Below are 17601 nucleotides of genomic sequence, written 5' to 3' on the forward strand. Positions count from 1 at the left end.
CTCTTAACACCCAAGCTCCGAGGAGCTTCAGGGGACCCAGCAGCCGCGGCAGCATGTGACTGCAGGGAGTCCGACTGCATGTGTGCCAGTTGTCACCTTGCAGCCTTGGTAAATCCACCTGCTCCAGTCCCAGCCCCAATCCCATTTCATGCTTGTGCATATCAACCCTGCTAATACTGTTGTGAACGAAAATACAAATATAGCTTTACATTTATACTTGGCTGTTGTTGTGTTTATATGTTTATTAAGAATTGTAATATGTAATGTTGTAATCCTATTTGTACTGTTGCAATAATTGATCTGATGTAAATACTTTGATAACTTTATATGTATTGATTTGGCAGAAAAGATTTCCTGATCCTCTCCATAATAAAATGGAGGTGGAGAACAAATATCATGTTAATATCAAACCTAAAAAAGAAGAAGCGATATCTGAGACACTTCTGTGAAAAACAAATCAATTATGAACAATTATTTATTTGCCCATGGGTGGATTCGAACCATCCGTTTCCATGTCAGCGCGTTACACCTATACACGGCTGGCCCCCGCGGGTCACAGCAGACTAGCTGTTTAAACTGGCAATGTTTCAGAGTAAAAAGGTATGGGTATTTTGTGTGTGTATGCAAGTTTTTGATTGGGTCGTGTAGGTGAAGATTTGGCTGGTGTCGTTAAAATGTCCTATGGGGAGACATGTTGTTAGTGGGATTGGCGGCAGGAAAAATAAGAAGAAGAAGAAGAAGAAGGAGAAAACGCAAAATCCCCTTAGTTTGGGGCTTTATTGTGTGGACATGTGAAGTTGTTTATGAATTCTGTCTGTTGAAATGGGGTGAGAATGTATAGAATTTAATGTTTTTAAGGGCTGAGTGTCTGTGGCGGTTGTGGTTATTTCTGTGGGGAACCCTGAAAAGTGCCAAACTCTCGGTGCTGTATAGGTATGGGGCATGCCCCCGCCAAGGCGTAACTTGGCGGGATGGCATACCTGCCATCCCAATGGGTTGGCTGAGGGCTGCTTGAGGGCGTGATACTATCAAGCGGCCAAAACCAGACTTCGTTTTTGAAGCTCATTTCCTGGTCTTGTTGTTCCTGGTTGCTCACTAGCGCCACTACGGTTGGCTCCAGTATAGGTGTTTTCATATCCGGTTTCCATGTAAGTCTACGGTACAAATGCGGTCAAAATACAAAGTCAGTAATTTTTTCTCATGAGAACAAATAGTCACAATATGTGTATTTTATTCGTCTTATGATTGTCCATGGGTCGATTTCACGATTTATTGTGTCATTTGGGCACTGTGATATTTGTTGTGGACCAATGAGGTACAGTTTGCGTCACTTCCTGATTACTGCGGACGACTAGGCTACAGTAGGGTCTACAGTCTATGGTCACTGGGGTGGGAGGTGACGCCTCTTGGCCTTGACATTGCGGCTCCGAACACGGTCCACCTGTGCGAAGTCAGAAAATGCAGGCATCCCATTTCGTAGTGATTTCATTATGGCGTCTGCTATTTACAGCTGCACTAGACGACCATAAAATAATCCTCCTCTTAGGTTTTTCGGTAGCCGAGTCATTTTTACTATTTCCTTTAGCCTACTTAACCAAATAATTAGTTGGCAGAAAGCGTAATCAGCTTGCTATATTTGGTAGTCCAGTAGCCTATGCTAAAACAGTTCGCAACTTCGGCTACCAAGCTATTTGACTAGCTAGCTAACCCTAAACTGCAAATATTCAATCTGTCAAACGTGTTTGACGGCTTGTCAGTCGTGTACATTCCGTAAATGACTACCTGGGCCATGCTTCACGCATGTGACAAAGCTACTATAATCCCGATTTTGGGATAAACACTGCAAAATTTTCAGTTTCACGAAGCGAATTAAGAGACTTAAGGTTTATTTGTTGAATAGCATACAACACACGATTAAATCGCACACAAATTTAACGAAATTAACCAGCTTTGTAAGACTGGCATTTAGAAAGGAACATGTTTTTAGCATTTTAAGAGACCGACAAGAGCATTTAAGACAGTGGTTCTCAGAATCGGTCCTGGAGGCTCCTTGCGTATATTGGCTTTTGTCCATTGGTTTTGATAATAAAAATAAAAGTCTAATAATAATTAGAAATTCAATGTAGGCTACATTATTTTTGTCTTCATGCATCAGGTGGAAAACTTGCTGTACAAAGTGTGTTGTCATATTTACGCGCCTGCAGATCAGTTATTAATATACTTGGTAGATTTGTTAATCGCCGCTGACAGTGTTAATTTTTATTCGGTAGAAAGTGACTAGCGAACGATCGGTCAGCTAGCGTCACCCAGCAAGTGAACACCGCAAACGATGATGGAATAGCTAGTAGCAGTTACTGGCTCACAGACTGTGGCGAACACCTACGACGATAACTTGCTCGGTTAACAGCAGGTCTACCAGACAGTTATACGAAAATGAGCCTAGTCAAATCACCAGTAGCCTACACATCTCTGATTGATTGACCATCAGTGTTGTCGATGTTCTTCCCCTGTGGTTCATATTGCTAATGCGTGAGCTAACCACGGATAGCCAACCTAGCTCACTGGCAAGCTGATATGCTAGCTAAGAATATTCGTTTTGCTGAGAAACATAAATTTAAGATAACTGAACATAATTATATTATTAGTGCCATACATATAACGTGATTACATGATACAGTACAGTCACGGATGGAAATTAAACTCCGTAAACATTTGATAATATATTTCAAAACATAACGGCAGACAGTCAGCTAGCCTCAAGTTCGTTATGCAATCGTTCGTTCAGGTTGATGGGCTTTTCCGCACCGGACTGTCAATCACATTGTAAAAATCACAAGACTGCATAACTCTATGGTTTTGGCTCCAAATCGACAACATGGCCGCGCCCGCCATTGAGCTTCAAAACGTGTTTTAGAGACCCACGGAGAGGCAATGGATGACGTCACAGTAGCTTTGTCCATATTTTTTATAGTCTCTGGATACTATGCGTTTAAATATGCATGTCTATGGTCCCGTGACGCAGACGGACCAATACAGTTGAGTGAGCCGGGTCCTTCTCGTGAAATGGCTGCGAGCGGGCGAGGCGATTAGGGTATTGTTTATTTTTTGTTCATTATTTGTGTGGTTCTAAGTTTGTCAAGACATGTAACAATAACAATGAAACGCACCTACTATGAAAATATTGATAGATGTTATGTCTGTTTTTGTGAAGCTAGCTCGCAAGAATTAGCTGGTTAGCAAACTCAGTTGCTGCGGAGATTTGCATTTTGTTTAGAGAAGGGAGTGAAATGTCAAGTTATCCACCAAATCTTAGAACAGAAAAGTATTGTTACTTTTAATAGACAAGTGTGTCGTATCATTATTCCGGTTTGAGTTGTAATTTCGGCGAGTGAAATGCGGTTAGATCCTTTTTGCTGGCTATATTGGTTTGTTGACCGTCAGTAATTGACTTCGCTAACTCGGTAACATTGTCATAAAATTTCTTCTGACCGTGAAGAGTCCCTCACTTGTTTATATTCTTAACACATATGACAGCAGGAGAGTCTAAACGTGTTATGCGTGCAACATTTTCGAGTTTCGACACATGCCGAAATGTGCTTTTTCGTCTTTCCTTCACGTGAATTCACACATCAACATAGACGCTATGCTATGCTCTGAACGATGTCCGCTTTTCTTCTGTGTAATTTCTCCAGTTAAAATGATAATACTGTGGACTGCGGAGCATGTTAATGAAGAATTGTAGATTGTTCTATGGATTGTGGTGGGCCACAATAATTGCGACAAATTACGATGCATTAATTAATTCGTCTTTAGTGCGGTGTATAGCGCAGTCACTTCTCCCCTTGGAGACTCAAGTCGAGCCTTGCTAAGTCATACAGATGCTATAGCAGTTTACAGACCACTGTTGAACTTACCCAAGTAAAATTAGCGTGGATATGCCATTTTACGTGAGTTATTCTGGTGAGGTTATGAGTTCCTGGGTAGGTGATCAGTGGACGAACCGTGTTCAGAATAAAGTTTCAAGTGCATTAACGTTAACCACCTCAGTTACATGTAACTGTCAACCCTGTACCCTACCTAGCACCAAACCAGCTTCACTCACGAACAGGTCACCCCCCAGTTTAGCGAGCTGCGACTGGGACTCTATTTTTGGTACAGTGTATCTCTGTGCGTGTAGTAATCCTGTGTGCTAATGCTATATTTCTTTGTTGTTTCTTGTTTTGTTTTGACAGAGTACTTTTCAATCTGCGTCAGTTGTAAACCATCCAGTGACACAGTGATAACATTGTTGTACGCCCACGCGTTCAATTTACTGTATAAACACGAAGACGTCTTACACCTGCTGTGGCCAGGCTCCCGGGGCATACCTGCGCCCTGAAGACCGCAACTCGTGCACAATGGACTGTATGGTGACGGGAGGCCACGTGAAAGGTATCCCATAGGAAATGTCATGCATTGCAAGACCGGCAGATTTTAGATACTTATGTTTATAAATGGCCCACTAAGTTGTCGCATCATGTATATTCCATTTTAAAACAGCACCTGTCAGACAAAGAAAAGCTGTTTCACTGTCAGTTGTGGTTGTCGGATAAATATTGCACAGTTGATTTCATGTTTGGAACTCCTCAGCTCAAGAGGCTGCAGGTTTGAATCCCAGACTGGGCAATACAGATGTACCGTTAAGTGATGTAGTAGTCAGTTGTACAAACTGGGATCAGGAATCTTTGGTGGATTTGGTGGAGAGGGGTGGGGGTGGGTCATGAAGTGGTACATTTAAAAAACGCTAACTGCATATTACCACTGAGATTCACCACAGTCAAATCAAGCACTTCACCAGTTACAAGCCCTGCACCAGCTACATTGTATGTGCTGTTGTTGTGGCTTATGTTCAGAAAACCATCCCGAGTTCATATTTCATCATGTTTCAGGCTTCGTTTGAATACTTTCCCAATCTTTTCAGTCTTGTGGGAAATGGGAAATTAACTGCTTTGGAATGCAGGTCCGTTTCAGAAGCTGCAGGACCCTGCACTTTCCCAGCGTACGCTGTAATGGGATGGCACTTGCTTCTTTGTAGGTGACATGGTATAGTAAAGGCTAGAGCCCGACCGATGCCAGATTTTTGGGTCCGATGCCAATCCCGATTTCGGAGAGTCCTAGCCCACCGATTACCGATGTTCTGACCGATATTTTGTCAAAAAGTGCAACATTTTCAAATCAATTTGAAAAACTTATATTTTATTAAAGTTTCTATATTTAAGAACATTTAATTTATAAGCAAACAAAAAAATAAAAACAAACACACAAAACTTCTTAGATAAAAAAGTAAAAGATGATATTAAATTAAATATATATATTAACACCATATTTAAGTGTGTGAAATCAAAATAACTCCACACCTTGCTTTTACTCCTTTCTTTTCCAACATCTACAAAAAAAAAAAAGTTATTAATTTGTTATTATTATTTCTTAGTATCTATTCTCAGTACATGAATTATATTTTCTTATTTTATTCCTACTAAGACTATCTAGCGAGCTTCCCTGTCCATAAGAATTAGGCGGTGAAAATAACTACAATGCGCTCTGACGCGTGACTAGATGACACACTCGCTCGCAATAACGCATTAGCTATGACACAGCCTCATTATTTCTTATTATATATTCTCAGTAAGTTAAATGAATTATATTTTCTTATTTTATTTCTACAACATGATCTCAAAGAGTAAGACATTATCTAGCGGAGCTGAAGAGTGAATCAAGTGTAACGTTAGATGAAATGAAATTGACTGGATGAAATACATGAAAAAAACTACAATGCGCTTTCGTGCGGGTTACCCGCGCTAACTGTTGGTTGATTCACTTCTCCAACAGCAATCCTTCTCTCATGTTATCACGACAAAGCTACATAACATGGCTTAAAATGATTCATGTTAGAAGTGTTTTATCTGCGTTTTTACTGTCTGGTTAGCTTGCTACGATGACGCGTGACTAGATGACACCCTCGCTTGCAATAACGCGTTGGCTATTTACACAGCATCATATAGTAACTAATATCATTATCTCAGATAAAAAAAAACAAATGTGTGACACATTCAATCACCATTTTATTTTGGCTGGTTATTTATTTGAGAATACAGCGATGTCCTCTGGAAATGTAGATCCTACGCTGCTTATGTGCTCACTTCCAGTTCATAAAGGCTTGCTAGCTTGCTAAAGTGAACCAAATATGTTAGCTAGCTCGCTCGCTTGATAATGAGGATTGATAAACATAGTGGTCGTATAAACGCATTTAATTAAAAACTTTCACTAAATATACATACCTTTATTGTCGCAACCGAATCTGTGCAGACAAGTCTTGCAGTGGAGAATATTGGATGAGGCACGAGGAACAAACGTCTTATTAGAGAAGTAGCGCTTCAGCGGCTGCAGTTCACACTTGTATTAGAGCTTCCTCTACTGGATAATTCTAGTAAATAGCAATTACAACGTTCGAACAGGCAAGTACAGATAAATAATCATTGTTTTTTTTGTTTATTATACTTATTAAAAAATCGGGGCACATCGGCGGCATAACTGCCGATCCCGATGTGGTCAAAAAAGTCAAATAATGGCCGATATAACGGCCATACCGATATATCGGTCGGGCTCTAGTAAAGGCTGTCAGAAGTATCTCTCTCTCTCTCTCTCTCAGCTGAGCTGTGCTGAGAGGATGTGTAGAGGGCTTTTTCTGTCTTTCTTGCCTTTTCGGTGCTCTTTATTCCTTTTTCCTTTTCCTTACTTTCACGGTGGTGGGAGATTTTATTGTAGAACTGGATAACTTTGGTGTGTGTGTGTGTGCGAAGAAGTTTCTTTTCGGCGTGGCCTATGGCCACTCCGGCGGGGAAAGGTGCTGGAGGGGAGGAGGAGCAGATGTCGCTCTGAAATGGAGTACGGTGTATGCCGTATTCAGACACGTTGGTACAAGATGTGCTGCTTGCTGCCGGTGAGCAGGTAGGGTGTAGGAATCTCGGCTATGCATTGAGGATGAACAAGGCTGTTGTTGTTTTCTCAAAAGGAGAGTTTAGTTAATAAGCTACTAGTTAGCGGTATCACAGTGAAGGGGAAAGTACTGGCTGTATGTCCGTTGGCAGCACCTGCTACGAGGGTGATTGTGTCAAATGTTCCCCCATTCATAAAGGACAAGGCGCTGATGCGGGAATTGCTTTGGAATGCGCTTTGGAAAGTTTGTGAGTGGTTTTAAATTCATTTCGTTGGGGTGTAAAAATCAGAACCTAAAACATGTTCTGTCGCTGAGGAGGCAAGTGTTTATGTATTTAAAAAACCCGGAGCAGACTCTGAATGTAAGCTTTTATGTTAAGCATGGAGAAAGTTTGTATGCTGTGTATGCCACGTCGGACAGCTTGCGCTGCTTTGAGTGTGGTGTGATCGGGCATAAGCGGTTTACCTGCCTGCAGAAAAACGAGGATAGTGCAACCTCTGGAAGTGGTAATTCAACTGGTCAGGCTTCTGAAGGAGGCCAGGAAAATGACGCTTCCATAATGGAGAATAGCAATGTATCAGGTGAGGGAGTGGGGGAAGAGGAGATGAGTTTAGGGGTTAGTAGGGCTGGGGTAGATGAAAGAGGGAGTCAGGGCCTAGTGACTGGTTCAGTAAATGATGTGTCAGGTGTGGGAGGTGGAGAGGAGCATGAAAATAGTGGAGTGCTGCAGGCTGTGGTGGCAGAGAGCAGTCGGGAGTGGTATGGCAGACCTGAGAGTAGTAGGTGAAGGGACTGGATGGACTGAGGTGGAGGGAAGAAAGAAGAGGAAGAAGAGGGGTATAGGGGAGCCTGGTGTTACACAAACTCAAGGGAAGAGGCATGCTGGAGTTCAGAGGGAGTTGTCTGGGGGAGAGGTGGGCTCTACGCTGACTGGGGCGTCAGAAGTCGAGTGAAATGAGAAGGAAATTGGAGATGTTGGGGAGGCCGAGCTATCAGCTAGCCAGGGGAGTGAGGGTGAGGTTTATTCCTTTGAGGAAATTGATAATTACCTCACCAAAACAAAAAATATGAATAATGTTGAGCTGTCTGAATATTTTTCAGATGCGCGAAAATTCCTTAGGTCAGTGAGGCGCGTGTTGAGTGGACAGAGGCTTTCGTCCGACACAGGGGTGACCCCAAAGAGGAAGTTTTGACTGAAAAAATGGGCTACAGCGGTGAGAAGGAACATCAGCTCATTAGAATGATAATGGTTTGGTCTGGCATGTCACGTGGTCTGCTGTGGCTTGCAAGGTCTTTTCCTTCTCTGTTTTTCTTCCTAACTCTTCTCATGGAGGTTTTAAAGATTAGTTCACTTAATATAAATGGCACTAGAGACCAAAAAAGGGGGTTGTTATTGGAACTTGGAAAACAGAAAAATGTCAATGTACGCATTTCTACAGGAAACACACAGTGATGCTGCTAATGAGGTGGATTGGAGGGTAGGCTGGAATGGGGCCCAGGTTTTTAGTCATGGCACTAACATGAGTGCAGGAGTGGCACTTTTGCTGTTAATATAATCTATCAGAAGGAGATTTGTAAAGGCAGACTACTGCAGGTTAGAGCCAACATTAAGGCCCAAGAGTTTGTGTTTTGGGATGGCAGGTATGCCATCCCGCCAAGTTACGCCTTGGCGGGGGCATGCCCCATGCCTATACAGCACCGAGAGTTTGGCACTTTTCAGGGTTCCCCACAGAAATAACCACAACAGCCACAGACACTCAGCCCTTAAAAACATTAAATTCTGTACATTCTGACCCCATTTCAACAGACAGATTTCATAAACAACTTCACATGTCCACACAATAAAGCCCCAAACTAAGGGGATTTTGCGTTTTCTCCTTCTTCTTCTCTTTCTTCTTCTTCTTCTTCTCATTCTTGTTCTCATTCTTATTTTTCCTGCCGCCTATCCCACTAACAACATGTCTCCCCATTGGACATTTTACCGACACCAGCCAAATCCACACCCTCACGACCCAATCAAAAACTCGCATACACACGCAAAATACCCATACCTTTTTATTCTGAAACATTTCCAGTTTGAACAGCTAATCTGCCTGTGGCCTAGTGGGTAAGGTTACAGTCTTGGGAACATGGGGTCGTAGGTTCAAGCCCAACTAGGGACACCTTTCTTTAACCTGCTTTTACCCTCACTAATAATTGTCTACTACTTCTCAATTATTGCTTTTGCACCATATCTACCCGCCGTTCACCGAACGTATACCGAACTGAACTGCATTATGACGTACCATCTGCACGTTCACTGATTAACCGGCTACAATATTGCAAAGCCATATGGATTCAACGGAAGCTCTTCTGTGCTTACTGACCTGTGTTCGTCTTTAAAACCACGGACAGGTTTGCTAATGATATTTCACGCATTGCATAGCTATGTCATGGTGCTGCACTAACAAAGTCACAGACTGGTAAACCTCCGGTTGAAGGATTGAATCCCGCCTCGCCCTCAGGCAGATAATTTCCTTTTTTACACTAACGCTTTCTTACGCTTTTATATTTTCTTTACCAAAACTCACTCACGGCCACTCATATGGATTTCATGACGGCAAATGTATTCCTTTTATTACAAAGTTACACCAGTTCACCACTGTGCCATTTCTACTAACTATATTTCTTCACTTGGCTACCGTACAATACCTTCTTATCAGAAAACGCCACGTTTCTACATTCATGTTACCTCGCCCTGTTCTCTATCTAGCCACATACAAACAATTACTACGTATGTATGTTCTGCAACTCCCCATTAAAACATTACATTTAAAACCATGACTCACTCATAAATATAACTACTAGTACTGAACATGAAAAAAGCACATTAGTGCAGTAAGTTTCACACGTTACGTAACCCTCCACTTTAACAGCTAATGCTCTGTACCGACTGTTATATATACCATTCCATGAGGAAACTAAGCACGCTCATGGTCACTTTATTTACTCTGTACTATAGTCTGTGATCATGTCAACCTTCACCTACATGCCCATTCTGCTAAAAACATATTGTTTCAACTACGCAATTTCATCATTTCATCCTAATTTCTCTCACACTGTTGTTATTTTCTCATATGCAAAGCCTACTGGGACATATGCGTCTGCTCCTATTTTCCACTATCAAGTTTTCCGGTTCTAGCTTAGCAAAACAGCGAACAGGATTCCCACCTGCAGATAAGCCTATCAAAATGCCTTATAAACCTTACCAACACTAAAAGTGCATCTCCACGAAATAACAGACAACGGAGCAGGACAGAAGGGTACACAAGTTGCGACCTAGGCAGCTCTAATTCTACGTGCTTGCTGATTCTTTTCTCAATCAAGGCTTGTTGGATGGCCGTCAAATCCGTGAGTACATACATGCCATATTTCACCTGCGTTTCTTTGTCACAGCCACTGTTTTACATATATAGCAAACTGAAACTGCTCAACAGTAGACGCTCATCAGACTGTACAAATTCACACAAGGACAGCCATAATCCACAACCGTTTCTTACAGGGTCACTTCGCATTTCCCACTCTCATAATAAAACGCTTTGTAAAAAGAAATGATATCTCATAAAAAACACGTTTTCAACGTACAAAAATGCCAAGTTACTCAAAAGTATTGATATCAAAATGACGCCAAGTTACGGTACTACAAACAATATAGGCCTCACCGAAATTAAATAAGATGTATTCCAAAGCAATGCTACCCAATATTTCCTCAGTTCTTTCAAGTCACTTGGCCCTGTGTGTATAAGCATGGACTACATGGACAGGCCAAACATATACGTGGATGGCTATCTCACAGTCAAGATTGATTGAATAGGCGTGTATATGTCCAATTTGTATTGGTATGTATGTATTTCGCTGCCCAACCTTTCTGTTGCGTGAATGATAGTATGTGTCTTGGTATAAGTGTGTGTTCGTAAATGTGAATGTAACATGCTGCGAGGGAAATGTCCCCATGGGGATAAAGAAGTTCTGTATGTACGTACAATATGTATTTTACATGCAGTATTTATTGTACGTAGCAAATATACAATAACTTGTACATGTACTCAAATTCAGTTCAGAAGCAAGTATAAACATGTTTTCTGGAGAAATATGCTTCCTGTGGTTACTCAGCAGCAGTTTTGTACATGAATTTCAATGTGTTCCATGAGGCAATTCGAAATATTTGACTCTTTGATCCTACACAAAGTTTGCATGACATTGTAAAATGGTAAGATTACAAAACACAGGGCCAAGTGACTTGAAAGAACTGAGGCAATATTGGGTAGCATTGCTTTGGAATACATCTTATTTAATTTCGGTGAGGCAAGATAGCCTATATTGTTTGTAGTACCGTAACTTGGCGTCATTTTGATATCAATACTTTTGAGTAACTTGGCATTTTTGTACGTTGAAAACGTGTTTTTTATGAGATTTAAATATACTGAACAAAAATATATATATGCAACACTCATGAATTCTGAAGATTTTATTGAGGTCAAAGGTAATAAAGGTAAATCAGTCAACTGAAATAGATTCTTTAAGCACTTATCTATTGATTTCATGTGATTGGGGATATGCATTTGTTAGTCACAGATTCCCCAAAAAAGAAGATACCATGAAATGAACGGAATACCGATCAGTATCTTGTGTGACCAGCATTTGCTTCATGCAACGCAATCTCCTTCACATTGAATTGATCAAATTGTTGATTGTAGCCTGTGGAACATTGTACAGCTATTAAACAGGAGTGGGACAAAGTTGTTGGATATTGGTGGGAACTGGAACACGCTGTCGTATGCACCGGTCCAAAGCATCCCAAACAGGCTCAATGGGGGACATGTCTGGTGAGTATGCAGGCAATGGAAGAACTGGGACATTTTCAGCTTTGAGGAATTGTGTACAGATCCTTGCAACATGGGGCCATGCATTGTCATGCTGAAACATGAGGTGATGGTGGTGGATGAATGGCACAGCAATGGGCCTCAGGATCTCATCTCTGTGTATTCAAATTGCCATGGATAAAATGCACTTGAGTTCTCTGCCCATAGGATATGCCTGCCCATACCAAAACCCCACCACCACGGGCCACTCCAACGTTGACATCAGCAAACCGCTCACCCACCCGACGTTATACGCGCTGCCTGCCATCTGCCCTGTACAGCTGAAACCATGATTCATCAGTGAAGAAGACCGTTCTCCAGCTTGCCAGTGGCCATCGAAGGTGAGCTCTTGCCCACTCACGTCAATTGTGATGCCGAACTGCAGACAAATCAAGACCCCGGTGAGAACGTCGAGCACGCAGATGAGCTTCCCTGAGGCGATTTCTGACAGTTTGTGCAGAAATTCTGTGTAAACCAGCTGTTTCATCAGCTGTCCGTGTGGCTGGCTTCAGACGATCCCGCAGGTGAAGAAGTCTGATGTGGCGGTCCTGGGCTGGTGTGGTTGCATGTGGTCTGCGGTTGTCAGGCCTGTTGGACGAACTTCAAAAATCTCTGAAACGACGCTGGAGGCAGCTTATGGTGGAGAAATGAACACCCATTACCCTGGCAACAACTCTACAGGACATTCCTGCAGTCAGCATGCCAATTGCATGATCTCTTAACTCTTGAGGAATCTGTGACATGGTGTTGAACAACCAAAAACTGAACATTTTAGGGTAGCCTTTTATTGACCCCATCATAAGGAACACCTGTGTAGTGATCATGGCTTTTAATCAGCATCTTGATATGCCACACCTGTGCAGAGATGGATTATCTTGACAAAGGAGAAATGCTAGCTAACGGTGATATAAACAAATTTGTAGGCAAGATTTGAGAGAAATAAGATCTTTGTGCACACAGAAAATCTTTGAGGTATTTAAACCCATTAAAAATGGCTGCAAAAATAAAAGTGTTGCATTTATAGTTTTGTTCAGTGTATTTATAATGCATACAATTCATAATACAGGTAAAGAGAGGGCTATGCTATTCGAGGCCTTGAGGCAGGAGCTAGCTCTGCTGGAGCAAGATGAGATTTTAGTTTTGGGAGGAGAATTTAACCTCTTAGCGCAAAGCCCCTAATGGTCGGTGTGCCGAGATTACTGAACTCAGACATTCAGCGCTACTGCAACCAAAGTACGAGTTAAAAACAGAAACGCGTTGTTTTAGTTTCATAAGTAGACGATACACTACAACTATGCCGAATACGGAGTTTCGCAGCGCCACCATTGTCGCTCTGGTCGTTCATTTAACACGCCTCCCTCCCTGCAGTCTCATCCACAACTACACCCCCCACCCATGACATAATGGACAATATTGTCTATCTTGGCATTCATAAAAATATTCTTTCACCACTAAAAAAATCGTATTCCGTCATAGCAACAAGATAAACCCGACAATAGCCCTAAGATATGCCAATACATCAGTGAAAACGCTGCTCACTGAATAACGAAATAAATGAGAAAAAGTTTTTAAAAATGATACCATGTCATTCTACAATCAATATCTGGGACTAAATATTGAATAAATATACAACCTTACCATTGGTTTTACGCGTAGAGATGTCCCTTTTGAGACAGTGGTCATACATTGTCTTGGACAATCCGTTTGTGAAATATACGCGCATTTGTGATGCCTGGGTATCTTCCAAAATAGCTGTGCGTAATACCACACGTGTTGTTTACGGCGTTGTCGCCCTATTTAGTACAGTCTGGCTTGATTGACAATTCATTTATTTAGTAGGTGAGAGTATACGCTTTCTAAAGATGTATAACACGTCTAATTCTGCTTTTGGAATAGCGTTTTATAGGTCAACGTAACCAGAAATTTTCTTATCTCATTCAATTACGCATTCACTCTGTGGTAGCAGTAAAACAAAGACGCTACTAATGAAACGTTGTCAAATATTTCGGAATTTCTTGGAAAATACTACTATTATTGAGGACTTCTGAGCATAGCTAAGCCATATGTTTGCTGATAGACCTAGCTGACATTTTTAAGACAGGAGCGGATAGAACTATATCATTGATTTCCTGTCTCTGTCTCTATCTACTGAAAACATAGATTTCATCATTGCTATGTAAGTATTACTGCTCAAAATACTTTGGTTATATACGTTATTTTTGAAATTGAGTGTCTTTAAATAGGTTAGTGGTATTATATAATGTGGATATTTCACACTGTAATGTAAGCATTAGTTAGTAGTGTAATAGTTTTTGTGAAGCATGCAACAGTGATGACGTGAGAGTTGGAGCATTGCCAAAACGTGGTGGACGGTTGAAAATTGTTTTCATGTCGTCTCATCCCCATACAAGAAAACATAGAGTACAGAGTATAGAAATACATACAAGAGTTAATTATTACACATTTAGGTACTGTACCGCATTGTGTGACAATATTTTTGCATTTTTTTTAACCTGATAGCAATGTTCCATTTTAAAAGTTCATAAGGGGCTCATTTATATGCTTTATAATGGACAGAAAGAATTTTATTCATTTTTGGAGAGATTTTGGATTTGTTTCTGGACCCCTGGATATTTTAGACCACTGTACTGATGGAAAGCTTGTAATTCCCACTTGAAAATGATTCAACGGTGAGTTTCTTGAGACAAAACAGTTGATTAGCAGTGAAATACGTGAATATGTTGTGATTTACAGCAATGCATAATTTAGACATTTTGGATAGATTTGGAGACGCTGGGTACACTGCTTAGTTTTTGCTTCATAAGTCTATAGTAGTTTTACATATCCACCCTTAGATTTTATGAACTTGTGGTCAAGAAGTTTTTGATCCAGCACATGTATGTTTTAAGAGCTTTCGGTTTTGGTGATTGGTTTGTTTCCTGGGTCAAACTGTTGTATGCTGGGGCATCAATCATGATCAAGGTGGGTGGTGGGCTGAGCTGCCTGGTCCCCCTATTAAGAGGCATCAGGCAGGGTTGCCCACTCTTGGGGGATCTATACAGCCTTACCATTGAACCTCTGTTATGTAGATTAAGGACAGTTTTAAATGGCTTTACAATCACAGGAGATCCTGATCGGGCAAAATGTAAGAGATCTGCTTATTTTATGATGTGACTGTTTTTATTACAGGGAAGGAAGACATGGAGATGTTGAGAGAATTTGATTTTATATGAGCAAGCCTCCTCAGCCAAAGTTAACTGGGCTAAAAGTAGAGCTTTTATCATAGGTCAGTGATTATCATATGCCTCAATGTTGTGGCATAGACTCATGATCTTGGATCCACCTGATGATTTTATTAATCAAATCCAAAGAAGGCTGGTGAATTTCTTCTGGTCAGGGCAGCACTGGAAGCATGCACCTGTTCTGTATTTGCCGGTCCAGGAAGGAGGGCAGGGCCTGGTGGATGACAGGAGTTGAATCTCCAACTGCAGGAAGCACAGAGACTCCTCTACCGACTAGACCTGACGTGGACCAAGATGGTATGTGCTATCCTGCGGAAGGTGGAAAATCTGGGATACGACAGGCAGCTTTTTGTAGTGATTCTTCAGAAAGTTGTGCTAACAGGCCTTTCTTATTACTCCTCAATGCTGCGGGCTTGGCATCGGGTCCTCACCGTGGAAAGAGACATTTCTCAGTCAGAGGAATGGATTTTTGAAGAACCACTCTTTCACAATCTACTGATCCAAACCAAAACTTTATACTCAGCAAGCGTGCAAGCCTGCATGGTGAAGAAAAGTTGCACCAAACTGGCCCACCTAAGAGCCAGGGAGGGTTGGAGATCATCAGAAGAACTTTAGGGGGTGACAGGAATATGGTCTTCTCGGCTGGCTCACAGAGTAGTTGAGGAGGTCAAAGCGGCTCTGCCTGGCACTTTCAGACAGGCTCTGGAAGAACAGCTGAGTCAGTGCCCGAGGAGTAAGTTGTATTGTCCACCATTCAATGTTTTTGCAGCCGTGGGGGATGTGCAGGAAGACGATGCCATGAAGATCCTCTCCTTCCGAACTCCAGAGTTGGGGAACTTTAAAGAGATCCGAAAGAAGGCCTTATATGTCACCTGTGTTAAGGTAGCTCACTTGGACTCTTTAAAGGACCTGAAAGCCTCAAGGTGGTCAGAGTTGTTCGAAGCAGATTTCTCTCTGAGGGGACACTGGCGGGTCCTATATGAACCACCCATAGAGAAGTGTAGAGCTGATCTACAGTGGAGGGTTATTCACAGGGCCATAGTTACGGACAGACACATGGCACACCTGAACCTGACAGTGGGGAGGGAGTGCTCATTCTGTGGTCAGGAAAAGAATTTAGATCATCTCTTTCTGCGCTGTGACCGCTTGAGGGGTCTTTTTAATTTGTTAACCCATTGGTTTCAGGGGTTGGGTGAGGGTTTGTCCTTTAAATCCTTCATTGGGGGCCCAAAGTACAGTGTCCTTAATAAGGAAAATAATTGTATTTTGAATTATGTGTCTGGCTTGGCTAAACTGTGCATTTGAAAACCAGGAAGAACAACCATCTTCAGGCTGGTTTCACTGACCCCGAAAGAATGCTTATGGGTTTGATGACAGCATGCTTAAAGATTGAATTTGCGTATAGAATTTTAATTAATGATACACCAGAGTTCTGCATAACATGGTTGTGGGGAGGGTTCTTTGCCAAGTTGGTGAGGATGGGCAGTTGGTTTTAAATTTTTAATGGTCTTTTTTTTATTTGTACCTGTCATGCAATGCTTATGATTTTTGTTTTGTTGTGACATACAAAAGAAAAAGACTGGTTTGTATTGACTGAGTATTGCAGTTGAAGTTAAGCCATCACTGATGCAACGTTAATGGAACAATAAAGGTTTTATTAAAACTCTCTCTCACTCTCTCTCTGTCTGAGGTGGAGGGTGTTTTGGGAGAGGGTGTTAATTAGGGTTAGGATGAGGAGTTTTGGGGGTTTTAGTGGTTTTTTGAGACGCCGTTATGGCGTCTCAGTCGGATGGTGAGACTATGTCTCTTCGTCATGGGATCAGGTGTATTACAGGGAGTGATAACGCCTGTTGAAGATGTGCTGTCGCGGTTGCAGAGCAGGTAGGAGGTGTAAATATTGATTCAGCTTCATGCATGAACAAAGCGGTGGTGGTATTTTTGAAAAAGTTTAACCTGGTGGCTAAATTAATTGTGAGTGGTCTGTGGGTGAGGGAAGTTTTTGTACAGGTAACCCCACTTGCGGCACCTGCTACGAAAGTAGTCATTTCAAATGTCCCCCCATTTATAAAGAGCGAGGCAATTGAACTAGAACTTGCTCAGTTTGGAAAATTTGCTAGTTCAATGAAAATGATCCCCCTGTGCTGTAAGAATGCTGAGTTGAAACATGTTTTGTCTTTCCGGAGACAGATATTTATGTTTTTAAACTCTGCATGCCTCACTCTAAATGGATGCGTCATTTAGAGTGAGGCACGGGGAAGGTTCTTTTATTGTATTCGCAAGTACTGATAGCTTGCGATGTTTTGATTGTGGGGACATTGGCCATATGAAGCGGACCTGCCCCCATTAGGATGAGGACAGGAACAGGGATAAGGGTGAGGAAAATGCTGGGAGGTAAGTGTACTGAGAAGGACTGGGAAGATTGAAATGGTGAGATCGTTTTGGAGTCTGATGAGAAGATGAATGGTACATTAGGTGAATTGTA

The 17601-nt window shown here is 41.7% G+C and overlaps 1 protein-coding gene across 5 annotated transcripts in view; it reads left to right on the forward strand.

Moving 5' to 3' along the window:
- The window catches only part of rad9a (RAD9 checkpoint clamp component A), an 87197-nt gene that overhangs the window by 18641 nt on the left and 50955 nt on the right, over nucleotides 1-17601 (forward strand). For 3 of the 5 annotated variants that reach the window (XM_035427599.1, XM_035427600.1, XM_035427601.1), the window contains exon 2: nucleotides 4233-4431. In XM_035427599.1, coding sequence (XP_035283490.1) covers nucleotides 4398-4431 — 34 coding nt within the window. In that variant the 5' untranslated portion in view covers nucleotides 4233-4397. Of the gene's footprint in view, nucleotides 1-2995; nucleotides 3092-4232; nucleotides 4432-12045; nucleotides 12219-17601 lie in introns of those variants that run through there. The other 2 variants (XM_035427603.1, XM_035427598.1) reach the window with 2 other exon arrangements.

The sequence above is a fragment of the Anguilla anguilla genome, chromosome 7 (assembly GCF_013347855.1).
Source record: "Anguilla anguilla isolate fAngAng1 chromosome 7, fAngAng1.pri, whole genome shotgun sequence".
Taxonomy (NCBI): Eukaryota; Metazoa; Chordata; class Actinopteri; order Anguilliformes; family Anguillidae; genus Anguilla; species Anguilla anguilla.